At 50.9% G+C, this 14,243-nt stretch overlaps 4 protein-coding genes across 4 annotated transcripts; 3 read left to right on the top strand and 1 right to left on the bottom strand.

Annotated features, from left to right (window-relative positions):
• Positions 1-1,175: 1,175 nt before the first annotated feature.
• Positions 1,176-2,306, top strand: VTN77DRAFT_8368 (uncharacterized protein; the record flags this gene model as incomplete). The annotated part of the gene is made up of 2 exons (XM_069424858.1): positions 1,176-1,975; positions 2,027-2,306. The coding sequence occupies 2 exons, from the start codon at positions 1,176-1,178 to the stop codon at positions 2,304-2,306; spliced, it is 1,080 nt and encodes a 359-aa protein (XP_069274782.1).
• Positions 2,307-4,846: 2,540 nt separating this feature from the next.
• Positions 4,847-5,542, top strand: VTN77DRAFT_8367 (uncharacterized protein; the record flags this gene model as incomplete). The annotated part of the gene is made up of 1 exon (XM_069424857.1): positions 4,847-5,542. The coding sequence occupies one exon, from the start codon at positions 4,847-4,849 to the stop codon at positions 5,540-5,542; it is 696 nt and encodes a 231-aa protein (XP_069274781.1).
• Positions 5,543-7,377: 1,835 nt separating this feature from the next.
• VTN77DRAFT_8366 (uncharacterized protein) lies at positions 7,378-8,964 on the bottom strand (the record flags this gene model as incomplete). Its single annotated transcript, XM_069424856.1, has 1 exon — positions 7,378-8,964. One exon carries the CDS (start codon positions 8,962-8,964, stop codon positions 7,378-7,380), a length of 1,587 nt encoding a protein of 528 aa, XP_069274780.1.
• Positions 8,965-11,060: 2,096 nt separating this feature from the next.
• On the top strand, positions 11,061-13,615 carry VTN77DRAFT_8365 (uncharacterized protein; the record flags this gene model as incomplete). Its single annotated transcript, XM_069424855.1, has 4 exons — positions 11,061-11,467; positions 11,523-12,358; positions 12,409-12,996; positions 13,050-13,615. 4 exons carry the CDS (start codon positions 11,061-11,063, stop codon positions 13,613-13,615), a joined length of 2,397 nt encoding a protein of 798 aa, XP_069274779.1.
• Positions 13,616-14,243: the final 628 nt, after the last annotated feature.

The following is a 14,243-nucleotide window of genomic DNA, read 5'->3' as shown; positions in this document are numbered from 1 at the left end:
CTCCAAGAAAAGACCACCCGAAAATAAAATAACACAGCGATAATGAAACTGTCGATCACTCGAAATTCTTTTTATCAGGATTATTTAAAGAAACGCAATTCCTACCTTAATCTTAATAATAGCAACGTCGCGTTCGATGTTTTTGCAGGCATGATATCATGCCAAGAGATCTTCCTCGCGCCAAGAGATCAGAGACCCAAAAGCAGCAAAAGGGAAGGTGATCGGTGATGGGTCTGCAGCGCGCCCTGAGCAATAGTCGATTTTGTTTTCGTTATCGGCCGGCTGTGCCTGGGCGAACGTAGCGTCGGGAGAAAGAATCCCCTGCGTGCGGTGTCCACTGTGTCTGGGCTGTTGCCGATGCTGCCGGGGCGCGTTTTGGGCGTTTTAGGAATGTACTGCGGCTAGTGGCTAGTGGCTTGGAAGGAGCGACTAGTCTCACTTGTCATCGCTGCTCGGTTCGCCCCGCCAACCTACTTCGTAGCTAATTTAGCTGATGCAGGTACGCTGTACCCCTGGCTGCTGCTGCTTGAATACGGAGTCCAGGGTAATTTCTTATGCAACGTCCATCTAGAGGGGAGATATTTATTTTTTTTTCAAGGAGAGTAAATGCAAAAGAATAAATAATTGGAAAGAGAATAATCCAGATTACGAATACGGAGTACTCCGTATATAGGCGACGGCCGGTGCAGCGCCGGCGCGTTGGCGGCGGCGTCCTAAACCTCCGCGTCAGGGGTTGCAACCAGTCAGGGCGAGCAGCGCAACCATCACACACGCCTAGCTGCCTGTGCAGAAAATTAGTTCCTCTCCTTCATCTCTTCCCCTTACCAAGTGACCACCATGCGGCCGAGGGAGCGCGCCCCATCGCCCATCCCCCGTCGCTCATCGCCCGGTTGGGCGTGTCACTGCTCGTTTCAGCCTCTTCTCCTCCACCTCCTCTCCTTCTTTCTATTCTATCTCACTCTCATATACTCTGTACTCGTATGGTCTGACGATCGAACGTTCAAGTCTCTCATTTCAGTGCCTTTGCCTGTCTCGACAGGCACAGGGTGTCTTTCTTTCCACCCATCACACTCCTTTTCGCGCGGTGCGGATTGCCGCACATCCACTCTCTCGAGAGAATAATACTGAGCTGAACACTTTGAAATTGAAATTGACTTCCTGCTGACGACTTTGCAATGACCCTCCTTTTCCTTCTTGGCCTGCTTGCGGCAGCCATCACGTCGGTTCACGCCCAGACATGGACGTCCTGCAATCCCCTCAACACAACCTGCCCGCCGGATCCTGCCTTGAGTACGTCATGGACCTGGAACTGGAGCACCAACAGCCTGCTTGACAGCACCTGGAACATCACCAATGGGGCCGTCGACTACACCGACGAAGCCATGGAGTTCTCCATCATTCGGAAGCTCGACTCCCCGACCATCCGGTCCAACTTCTACATCTTCTTTGGTCGCGTTGAGTACCACGTGCAGGCGGCTCCGGGCCACGGCGTCATCAGCAGTGTGGTCCTGCAATCGGATGACCTCGACGAGGTCGACTGGGAATGGGTGGGCTCGGAAAGCCCGCAGGTGCAGACCAACTACTTTAGCAAGGGCAAGGTCGTCAGCGGTTCGGCCGCGACGTTTAACGTCAGCGGCAGCACGACGAACGAATTCCACAACTACACCACCGTCTGGACGCAAGAGAAGCTCGAGTGGTGGGTGGACAACACCTTGCTGCGGACGCTGCACTACGAGGATGCCGAGGGTGGCTCCGCCTACCCGCAAACGCCCATGACAATCCGTATCGGCATCTGGCCCGGAGGCGATCCGTCCGAGCCCAAGGGGACGATCGAATGGGCGGGCGGCGAGATCAACTACGACGATGGGCCGTACAGCATGTACGTGTCGCAAGTGAGCGCGCACGACTTCTCCTCGGGCAAGGAGTACGTCTATTCCAACCACAACGGGACGTGGCAGAGCATCGACATTGTTCCGTAAGTATACCCCTGGATCAGATTAATGAACCGCAGCTGACGGCTTGACAGTGGAAACTCCACCACGGCGACCACGCTCTACCATCACAGCGAGTCGTTGGGACAGAGATGGGCTGCTCTCCCGAAAGGCGCCAAGGTCGCCGTCTACGCCAGCATAGCTGGAGCGCTCGGGTTGGGCCTGGCTGTCCTGATCTTCTGCTGCATCAAGCAGCGGCGCATCGGCCGACAGGAGTACACCCTCCAGAACAATAAGTACAACGAGGAACGGACTGAAATGATGAATATGCAGGCGGAGTGGAGGCAGAAGGGTTATGTCCAAGTTCGATCGTGACGCGATCAGACAGAACCTTCATCTTGTCATGTCATGCCAATCCACCTACTTATCATCTGATCTGATTTGATCCGATCCTTTCATGTCCAGTCCATGGAATATCATTTTCGGTCGTTGTTATACCTTCTCTAGCGCACTCACGTCGTCGTCGTCATCATCGTCATTGTCATCGTCGTCTTCTTTGTTGTTCTTTCTGCAGTCGAATTCATCTGAAATCAGCACGGTGTTCTTCGGGTTGGAGCAAGAGAAGGAGAAGAGGATAGATAGATAGTCTTTTTACCTTGCTATCGAAGAAGGAACAGAAAAAGAAAAAGGGTCGGATCGGATCGGACCACGCGCGACGGCGGGTCCGAGCCAGTGGTCTGTCTTGTCTGTCTTGTCTGCTGTCTGTTGCCTGCCTATCTATCTGCCTGTCTATCTGTCTGTCTTCTGTCTCCGTCTGTCTGTCTGTCTAGGTAATTTAGGTAGTTTAGGTAGTTAGTTCGGTTCGTTGCTTTGCTGCTGGTATATACCTATGTACTGTACATACTGTACCTACTCTATGACAACTGAGTTGACTTGTTGAACATGCTTCGATTTTTTCTTGGTAAATATGAATACTCCGTAGTCATCTGTTGCACTGACGTCAGCTATTCCGGTTTAGTTTATTTTTTTCTCTGTTCTGTTCTGTTCTGTCTATGTATATATTTCCGTCTTGTTTCTGCTTCTGTTGGTATTGATAATCGTCATACAGCACCCCGACTTGACTTTGAATGAATGAAGCTAACGAGTTCTTTTTCTTTTTCTTTTTCTTTTTTTCCTTTCTAGGCAATTTATCCGTTTATGTAGTAAGTGAGTGGAGTGGAGTGCAATTTATTCAATTTATTTATTTTTGTAGGAATGCAATCCAATCCAACAAGACAGATCTAGATCATCGACAATCAAATCAGCAGATCAGGTAGCAGGCAATAGCCTGATATGTGATAGGTACGTATAATGCTCACTTCACGGGAAAAAAAAGGCAAAAGGAAAAAAAAAGGAAAGAAGAAAGGGAAGGGATCAATCGATCCTGAAGGGCTGGCTACCTTGATACCTTGATACCTAATTAGGTATGCATGCGACAGCACATGACCTCCATATTTGGTTAGTTGGGCCTGGTGAGGTTCTACCCGGCTGTACATATGTCGCGTGGACCTGGTGACCTGTACTCTACCTCTGTCCACAGGTATATCTATGGATATAGTCTCGAATTAATGTTATCCATATCGCCTGCTCGGCAGACAACTAAAGAGACTTAACTTGACTTGACTTGATTCTCCACACCAGGACTGTCTATTTTGGTTGCATGATTCATTTAATGAACATCGGTTATTATTCAATGTGATACTGCCGCACCGTTTTCATCATCCAGGTTATTATCTGCCTGTTCAGCCTCACTTGAGACAGACGTGCTATGTTTTACCGTATGGTCAGCAGGGGACTGTGGAATCTCCATGTAAATGGTCTGGCTGCAGCAAGCAAGCAAGCAAGCAAGCAAAAAAGAGGCACACTCCTTTACAGAGCTAATTAATTAACACTGATGGATCATATTTACTATTCTAGGGAAATGGTACCGGTCTTACCATCCCCGAGGACGGATCAGCGCTCCAGGTGATCAAGCCACTTTTCGAAAAATTCAACTTCTCAAGACAACAGCAGCAGCAGCAGAAACAATCACAGCAAGTGAAAAACCTGAGGATGGGTGGGAGCCAATTCCGTTCCCGAGCCCGCTCCATACGAACCTTGACTATGTCTATACCGTCGACCTGGACGCGGGATGCTTGACTGTCTCCCAGTGGAAGGGATGCAGTGACGGCAAGGGTCTAGAGCCGGTTATATTCAGAATCGATCTGGGGGCGATTCGCAGCGCGTCAGATCTGGTCTTTGATGGTGACGATGAATCACTGGCTCGGAATGCGAGCGTGCTATCATCATCACCTCGTGGGGCAGCAGAACGTGAATTAAAGACTGAGTCTGAAACTGAGACTGAGTCGATTACATACGGCAGATTGAAGATCAGCATCGACCCTCCCTCGCCGCTGAATGAGCTCCAGTTTCGCTTGTTTACGGATTTCGTCTTCCAGTGGCGGTTCTACATTGATAATCCCACGATTTGGCAATATCCTTCGACATTGTTCAATACGCTCGCCATTGCATTCCTGCGTCTTGCCGCGTGGGATGTGGAGGTGTCGTCCGAGTTCGACGTGCAGGTCGACGACGTACCTATAACATTCAAATCGATTCCGCGGTGGAAAGGTCCGGAGACAGACGTGTTCTGGTTTCATGGCTTCGTCGTCGTTTTGTGCGGAGCCGGAGCTGGAGCTGGAGCTCTTGAGACGGCACCTACCATCAGCGCCGCGATCTCCAGGGCGAAACCGTTCCTCAGCAACCTCGATAGAAGGCAAGAGGACGCAACTCATGTGATCCTCCTCTCGTTACGCCATGTTGCTTTTGTTGAGCTGTCTTCTGACGGGAATGTACGATGCTCTGCGCCAATCCCACTGGTCGTCAACACCTCTGCCATGCAGTGTTCACCTGGTTTCCGTGTCTTGACCCATGTCTTGTCCTCTTCTTGCTGGAGGAAAATGAAACGTAAAAATAGCTTCGCTGCTACTGCCGTTGTTGCTAGCGAAAGCTGGGGCATTTCGCTGCCCTCTGAAATTCTCGACATGATCCTCGTCGAGTCGGGACCGAAAGACGTGCTGTCATTCTGTCAAGCCTCCTGCGTCGTCGAAAGGTGGTACTACTCATCGATATATATACCCCAACTGGGCGATTTCCAAATCCGCAGCTTTGACGTCTCGATCCCATGCTGCGGTCAACGGGACATGATTGCTGTAAATAGCGTGTGCTGTTCTTCATGCTACACATCGCGACACGCGAGATGTGTGGGCCTGGACAATCCACCACTGCCTGATGATCGTCAATACTTGTGTCCCGACTGTCGGGAAAGCACCAAGCTGCCATCTTTGACACTGGATCCTGGCGGAGTCACCAACGCAAGTCGCCGGAAAAATCGCGGGCCAGGATGCCGCGTGAAGGTCGATGGCATGCCCAAGCTCTTTCAATTGCGACTCTCCAAGCCTTCGCATCTCAGACCAGAGCGCCGCCTGTTGGGAAGCCTTGTGTCCGTTCCGCCGTTGCTGGTTGATTACACGATTCGTTTCAGTGGGGAGTTTTCGGGTCTTGCGTATGAGGTGGAGGATGATCTTCGTTAGTGAAGCTTATGTATGTATATGAGAGACAAGACGAGTAGCGTTTGTCGTACGTATGTACGCTCTCTCAACCTGATCCTTAAATTACTTGATAGCCATAGATAGTGATTTCAGTCTTCTGTCAAGACTTGACTACCTAATCTGCGCAACACAAGACCCTCCTCACAGGGCACCACAAAGGAGTCAGTCGTGTCATTTTCTATGAGAGAGGGATATCGTTCTGAGCCAGTCAAAATCGCCGTGCCGTGCCATGGCATCATTTCTGAGGTAAATATTTCGCTGAAGATGTTTCAATCCCTCTCTCTCTGCGTGTCTGTCTCTCTCTTTTACATCTGTATACACTGAACATATAAACAATGGCATGTGCTGTCCTATTTATGAAATCCGATATTGATTACCGAGCCTATTTCTCTGCCTACTAATGCTACAAGCAGGATGTTAGTCCTGTGTGTGAGAGAGAGATGTGCTTACAGTGGTATATGTACCCTGCCATAAGTATAGCACATACATAATATTTAAGGTAAAATACTATATATGTAGCATATATACTAGGATAGGAGTTGAGACCTATTCTCTTCTAAGAGAGAGAGTGTGTGTGAGTTCACTAGATAATTATTACTACCTAGGAAAAGTTACTAGGCTGCCTAAAGAATCTGTAGATGCGTACTTTTCTGCACTTGCAATATATATATTCTTTTTTTTTTTGACTTGTGTTTTTTTTTTAAATCCAGAACTCCCTTCCATTCGCTGACTGGAATATATTTCTATTTCTATTTCTCACATTTTCTTTTTCTCCTGACTCTATAGTATGATGCTGTATATACCACAGACTGGACTGAACGGAAACATCCTCTTTCTTATATATAAGCAACCAACTACCTATCACGATAGAGGTTTCCCGATTCCGTTACGGTGGAGAAGAGATTGACTGAGTGAGTTATGATGGGACGGCAAGGGAGGCGCGCATCCGTAGCTCTAGCCCTATCCTTGGGGCTAAAAAAAAACCCTAAGGCCTATGTAATTGTAATATGGTCTGGACATACCATGAGATCAACTTGGGAAGGGCTATGATATAAAAATAAATAAAGACAGGGGTATCTATTCTGCGCAGTTGATCTCAATGTACCGTTTGCCATCTGATTCCACAATGGAAGGGTCAAATCCTAGTTGTTCTCTAGTCATCCAGAGATATCCTAACACCACCAAGACAAATTGCCAGCCGTCCTCGTTGATGTCAAATGATTCGGATGCGATGCCTCCTAGCCGATCAAACTCAAACAATCGCATCCTAGATCCACAGAGTGTAAAACCATGCGTGAAGCGTCGAGTATCCTGAGCCGCCTCTACCTCTCTCACGTATCGTCCCAGATCATACCATGTTTCGGAGGCTGTATCGCGGCCTGGGTTGCTCTTCAGCTCTCCTGGTACGAGGATCTGCGACCAGTGGCATCTGGAGTCTTCACTGGCCTTTGGGTCGTCGACAAAACCAACATCCAACTTTCGGTCGGCCGTGGATCCCGCCAAGGGCTGGTCCGGCTGTGCTAGAGGCCTCCGCAGCGTCTTTGGTATCGACCCGTGGTCCCGTTGGTATTCGGTGAGCAACCCCACGCATTACCTAGTTCATATTCACCAAGAAGTTGGTGGCATGGCACTTCATCTTCTTAAGTGAGGTTTAGTCTGTTATGTGAATGAGAAGAAACTGCTATTAGTGACATGGAGAGCAGCATCTTGATACTATACAGTAATGAACAATGCATTCCCAAAGATTGAAGATTGACCAAATTCATCATTTAATGAGGATATCCTGCTGTAAGCTATAGTTCCGCTGCATTCGACCACTACGCTATGAATCTCCATCGCACATCGTCATCGCCCGTGAAATCATCGCTGCTCAAAAAGGATTGATCCCCAGGCGGTCCGCCCGTAATGGCGTCTCGCCGGCGATTCTCCTTGACCAACATGTCCCACAGCAGCAGCGACGTCACCAACGACAAGGCCACGAACCCCAGCGCCATGCCGTGGCCGAGCGGATATCGAGGCACCTGGGTCGGGCGGTACAACTGGCAACCGACCACGGCACCAATGTCCCCGAGCGAGATCTGAATCGCCGTCGCCACGCAGCGCTTCACCTGCCCGGAGACGTTCGACGAGACCCAGGTGAAGACGAGGGCCGAGGCCGGGAAAATGCCCGCCGTGGCGAAAAAGGTGCCGAGATACTGCACGCCGGTGCGCAGGTCTGACAGCAGCAGGATGTAGCCGAGGATGGCCACGACGCAGCTCCCGACGATGAACGGGGCGCGAATGTTGTAGCGCTCCGAGAGCAGCGCGACGGCGATCGCGATGACGGTGGCCACGGCGTACGGCGGCACAGTGAGCAGCTGTGCATCGGCAGCCGTGTAGCCCAGGTTGGCGATGATAGTCGGCAGGAAGAGCGTCACCGTGTAAAGCGGCAGCGCCTGGCCCATCCAGGCGAACATGTACAGATAGACCTTGGGGTCGCGGAAGGTGCGAGCTGCCTCCGCCCATGACCAGGGCTCGTCACGCAGCGCGTCATTGTCCTCGGCCAGCAGCGCCTTGAGCACGGCGCGCTCCCTGGTGGACAGGAACTTGGCCTTGCTCGGGAATTCCTGGATGAGAAAGTAGCTGATGGCGGCGACAACGACGGTCCCCAGTCCCTCGATGGCGAAGATCCAGAACCAGCCGTGCTTGCCCGCGACGCCGCTCATGTGGCCGATTCCATACGCCAGGATGCCCCCAAAGGCGCCCGCCAACGACGTCGATGTGAAGAACAGGGTGACACGGCGGACCAGAGCGCGCCGTCCGTACCACATGGAGAGATAGAAGATGGCGCCCGGGAAGACCCCGGCCTCGGTGGCCCCCAGGAAGAAGCGCGCAGCCAGCAGGCCACCGAAACTCGTGGACAGGGCCATCAGCGTGGCAACAACGCCCCAGACCAGCATCAGCGTGGGGAGCCAGATCCGCGGCGAGGTGATCTTGAGCGAGATATTGGACGGGATCTCGAAGGCGCAGTAGCCGATGAAGAAGACCGACAGGATGATCAGATACTGTTCGCTCGTCATGTGCAGGTCGACGGTCAGGTCGTCCAGCTTTGCATTGCCGATGTTGGAGCGGTCGAGGAAGGACAGGAAGAAGAGCAGCGTGATGGGCGGCAGAATGATCCAGTCGATTTTGCGCAGCAGCGATTGCTTCTCCACGGCGGTGATGTCGACGCCCACCTCGACGTCCGAGTTGATCTCGGACGGGCTGACCTGCTTTGTTTCTTTTGATTCCGCCATTTTGCCGGTGAATCGAGTTGAGTCGCCAGAACCAGAGACATCGCCAGTTTGTCCTCCTTTTAAGCAGATCCAGCCGTCGTCAGTGCTGGTATAGGATATCCGACTAAAGTGCCGACGATACCCTGTCATGTCACGTCTTTCGTCGTGCGTATCGCGTCATTTTCAGCGTCGTCCAAAGGACCTTCGTATCTTATCAAGCATCATCGACAGGCGCCAACAGCATCACCAAAGATATCGTCTTTAGCACTTCCTCCAACCCTGCAATTCTTACTGTAGATCCGCGACAATGTATTGCCGAATGGTGGTTAGTACCATGTGACTGGCAGCATGTGGATGATGCAGACGTCAACCCCCCCGATGGCGACATCTCCGTGTTGCTGTATTAATAACTACGTCGAAACAAGTCCCAGTGACTCTCCTTCCTGAACAGGAGAAAGACATGAAAATATGGCGACGTTGTGGCTTACCAAGATACATCTCAGCTCATTTGTGCTATTCCTCTGGACAACCTGCTCTTCGACATGCTGTTCTCAGAAAGGAGGACATAGGAAGCCAATAGAAGCAGCTGTCTGCACTCATGTCAGCAGACAAGCGCTGCTATTCGAGTGTTGTGCCATCTCCTGCCTAGCTTGGTAAGGCGTGCGGCCTGGTGATAGCATCCCAAATTTATATCCTGGTTCGGGAATATTGTCATCTGCTACTTCCCTGCTAAAAGAATATTTTTAAGTCTTGCCGCGTCCGGCAAGGCTCAGTGAGGGAATTACTAGAAAGGGGAAAGAATGAAGCCGTTGAGATATCTATATTGAACCTCTCTACTAGACGACTTGGTAGTGAGAAAGGAAGTAGGAGGAGGTTTGGGGCGCACGGGCCGACGGAGCTGACTAAGCGTGTGGCCGGGAAGCCGGCTGCACCGGGATTAAGCCATTTTTGCTGAAGTCTCTATGAGAAGGTCCCCCAATATACGAGGACATACTCAGCTGGAGCTATTCCTATACCTCTATCCTCAAGTCCGATCGTTTATATTAATATCAGCAATCACCATGCAGTTATCAGCCCAAGTGCATTTGGTTATTTTTGTTTATATCTTTCCTCTGTCGCTTAGTGCGCTCAGAACGATATTTTTGGATATATATATATATTTCCTTTAAAGAACTATGGCTCAACTATGCCTCATGAGACAGCGCCATAGATTTTTTTTTTAAAAAAAAAGAAAGAAAAAAGAGAGACAAAAAGAGAAAGAAAAAACGAAAAAAAGAAAAAGAGCTTCTATCTATTCCATCCGCTTGGCTAAAGTCCTTGAACAACTCGAAGTACAGCCACTGGCCGCAGGATGTTTTTGATGCTTTGCGTATAATATATAATAATATAAGCCCTGCATTAGACAAATAGAAATTGACAAGACGTGCTAAAAAGTCGTAGGATCAATTGCTCCCAGATATGCCTTATTTTTTTTTGATATACTTCCTCTGTTTCTGATGGTTCAGATACCCATATTCTCACCAACATGCTATATTCTCTACTATATTCTCTACTATATTCTTGACTATATTTCTCGCCAGTATACAACCGTCTAGTAATGCCTCACCAATATGGTCTATTTACGATATGCTTTATTCTTCACTATTTCTTCAACAGGGATAGCCTGTGTATATGCTTACATAATCAACATCGCAGGCTGAGTCAGCAAGTCTTTCCATTCACGTTCATCTCGCAGAGTAGATGCAAGTGGATTCCACGAAATTAAAAAAGCAATTTGATTACTCCATACTTCGCCTGGATGATGGAGAAAAAATCAACGATCATCAGGACAGTCGACCCTGGTAGCAGTCAGCAGGAACGTGGATCCAACCAGATCGCGTGCCGCCTTCCCCTCGTCGCCAGTCTCGTGCCGATGATCATTGGCCTCCTCGCAGGCTTCACCACCATCCTCATCATCATCGCCAGATGCTCGCCGTCTCTTGTGTCATCCATCGTTTCACTGCCCTTTCTGCTGACTCTTTTCTTTTTCTTTCCTGCATCGACCCAGGAGACCTTACGTCGAGCGGCTCCACAGCCAGCGGTTCTGCTGTGGGGAGAGCGCGGCTGATTGGTCTCCAGGCAATTATCGAACCGTCATCGACCCCCTCTTCTGGAGTCCCAGATTGCTGTTCCCTCCGGACTGAGACCACGGAATCCGGTAGAACAGCCTCACGTCACTGAGCCCATTGTTCCGTTTCCCGTCCACCATGGCCGCTGCCTTTGACGACGAAGATCTCTTAGTCTCTCTCCCCCCCGACAGCCACAGCCACGACCGCGACCGCGACCGTGATCGTGCCACGGGGACCTTGCCCAGCTCGAATCCGTCCGCCATGGCGATGCCTCCGCCTCCTCGACCCAGCACCGCCCGCGGAGAGCAGATACAGTCGCCGGCGACCACGAGAGACATGCAGCGACTCGATCAGTACAAGGCGGTCAAGGTGTTGGGGGAAGGATCTTTTGGAAAGGTCAAGCTCGCCATCCACCAGCCCAGTGGGCGCCAGGTCGCCCTCAAGATTATCCCGCGGCGGAAATTACTGTCCAGAGACATGGTTGGTCGCGTAGAGCGCGAGATCCAGTACCTACAACTGTTGCGACATCCGCACATTATCAAGCTGTATGTCAGTCAGACGTTGTTCGACGTGAAGGAGCTGACCACTGGTCTGTCACAGGTACACGGTGATCCCGACAAAGCAGGACATCATCATGGTGTTGGAATATGCAGAGAGGGAGCTGTTTGACTACTTGGTAAAGCGCGGCAAGTGCAACGACGACGAGGCCCGCAAGTTCTTCCAGCAGATCATTTGCGCTGTCGAATATTGCCACCGGCACAAGATTGTCCACCGCGACCTCAAGCCCGAGAATCTCCTCATTGACAGCGAGAAGAACGTGAAGATCGCCGACTTTGGTCTTAGCAACATCATGACGGATGGCAACTTCCTCAAAACGAGTTGCGGCAGCCCCAATTACGCAGCGCCAGAGGTTATCTCGGGGAAGTTGTATGCTGGGCCCGAAGTGGACGTCTGGAGCTGCGGTGTGATTCTATACGTGCTGTTAGTGGGTCGGCTACCATTTGACGACGACTACATTCCAGCGCTGTTCAGGAAGATCAACGAGGGGAAGTTTCACGTGCCCCCGTACATCTCACCGGGCGCGCAGAGGTTGATCAAGGCCATGCTACAAGTCAACCCGGTGCACCGAATCACCATACCAGAAATCCGGCAGGATCCATGGTTTCTTAAAGACTTACCCAGGTATTTGCAACCTCCGCCAGAGGAGTTCATCACCACTGGCGTGGATCCGAACAAGGCGGTTGATCCCCGCAAGATCGCCCCGGGCAAGCCGGTGTCAGTGCAGGAGAAGATCCACCAGGTGGCCGTTTCGAAACTCGAACGAAGCATGGGCTACAGAAAAGAGGAGATTGAGGAGACGTTACGAAAGCCTGAACCAAGCGCAATCAAGGATGCGTTCTTCATCATTGCAGAGAACGAGATGATGCAGACGAATTGTAAGTATATATCTCGCATTGTATTCTAACTTCTATGCTAACTTCTACAGCCCCTGACGACAACCTCGATGTTTGTCCTCCTGAATCCTCCTCTCTTCCAATTCAAGACACCGCCACCTTCTCCCCGCAAGCACCAAGAACCGCGGCAACGGCTCTTCGTCAAGAGCCTGTTGCTCCCCTAACCCCTCGGACACCGCCGGCTCACGTCCCCCATCAACGGGAACCCGAAGGCGAGGAAGAACCCCGTGTGAGCCATATCAGGATTCTCCCGACCAGCCTGCCATATGTCCATGAGCAGCTCATGGAGCAGCGGGATGGCAGACACCAAGAGGAGCATTCTCCGCCTGCCGTCGATCAGGACCAGGATGGCGCTGGAGAGCTGCCAGAGGAGCGGACGCCAGAAGAGCAGGCTGCCACGGCGAGAGCTTTGAAACCGCATGCTCGTAGTATCGTGGACCTAGAGAAGCTTCGGTTACAACCGCCGGAGTCGTTCCATCCGGCGCCTAACCCGCCGAAGAAGTCGCGGAAATGGCAGTTTGGAATTCGATCTCGAAACCAGCCTTACGAGGCCATGCTCTGTCTGTACAAAGCCATTGCTGCGCAGGGTGGAGTTTGGGAAATCCTCCCAGCCGAACCAGGTTTGTTGCGTCCCCTTTTCTTATCGGTAAGCTGATGACTAATTCTCATTTAGAGGGCTCTGAGTCGAACATGGATCTGCCACCAGACCAACCGAAGCCTCTGCAGCGCAAGTACCCAGACCTACCGTCCGATTATTATATCCCCAAGGATGCATGGTTCATCCGGGCGCGTCTGCTAAAGCAAGGGGTTACAGCGCCGGGAGCGCCGCTCAGCGCGCACAGCAGCCGGAGCGACCTGGGAGAAATCCGTCGGCGAGTCAATCTGATGAACGCGGCGATCAGCGCGGAAGACAAGGCGGCGATTGCGGCGGTGGTACAAGCCAACTCGGACAGTGCCAATGCAAGTGCGGCCTCATCCGTCGACGGCCAGCTTCCCGTCATGCGGATCTCGTACGGGGTGTGGGTGTTTATCGACATCCAGCTGTACCAGCTGGAGGCGAACAACTACATGGTCGACTTCAAGTGCGATGGCTACCAGAACGTGATCCGGGCGGAGGGGGATAGCGAGTGGCGGCCGATTAGCAAGCGGATCCGGAATAAAGAAAAGGAGGTGACGAGTCCGTATCCGTATCTCGACGTGGCGTCAGATCTGGTCGCCCAGTTGGCGGTGGTGGGCTAGTCGTTGTTTCTCTGTTCATATGTTTTTTCTTTTCTTCTTTTCTTTTCCGAGGTTCTTCTCTTTCTCTCTTCTTTTTCTCCATCCTTTTTACCTCCTTTTCTTCTTGTTCTTCTTTCTTTTTTTTTCTTTTCCCTTATATTTCCTCATTTTAATCTATTTACTGCGTGGGATTATTCCCATTTTCATTTTTTCACATGCTATTCTTGCATTTTGTTTTCTTTACTTCCTTCTGGACGGCACGGGGATACAGGCGCGGGGGTCGAAATCAGACCAGGACAGGGCGTTCTAACGAGTTATGAACTTCCTTAACATTCTTCTCATATTTCTGTTTCTGTTTCTGTTTCATCCTGTCTTTCCTCTTTGAGTTAATTGTTACATGGAATTCTTTTTGTTTTGGTTGGTTGCTTGCCATGGGCAAGGCAATGCAATGGACAGGTTCGGCCTTTGCTTTCTATTCCACACACACATGTCACCAAGGTATATTCTGTGGTTTTGTTACATAGTTCGGTCATATACTTGGATAGGATAGGATAGGATAGGAAGGTCTCCTCGCTCGAGCAGGTATATAACAAGCTCGTTTCGTTCGTCTTTTCAGTGGAGTTCATCATCATCTACCCCCTAGCGTTAT

The sequence above is a fragment of the Rasamsonia byssochlamydoides genome (assembly GCF_041956645.1).
Source record: "Rasamsonia byssochlamydoides strain NRRL 3658 unplaced genomic scaffold VTN77scaffold_70, whole genome shotgun sequence".
Taxonomy (NCBI): Eukaryota; Fungi; Ascomycota; class Eurotiomycetes; order Eurotiales; family Trichocomaceae; genus Rasamsonia; species Rasamsonia byssochlamydoides.
The sequence above is the reverse complement of the archived record's forward strand: the minus strand, read 5'-3'. Positions and strand labels throughout refer to the sequence as shown.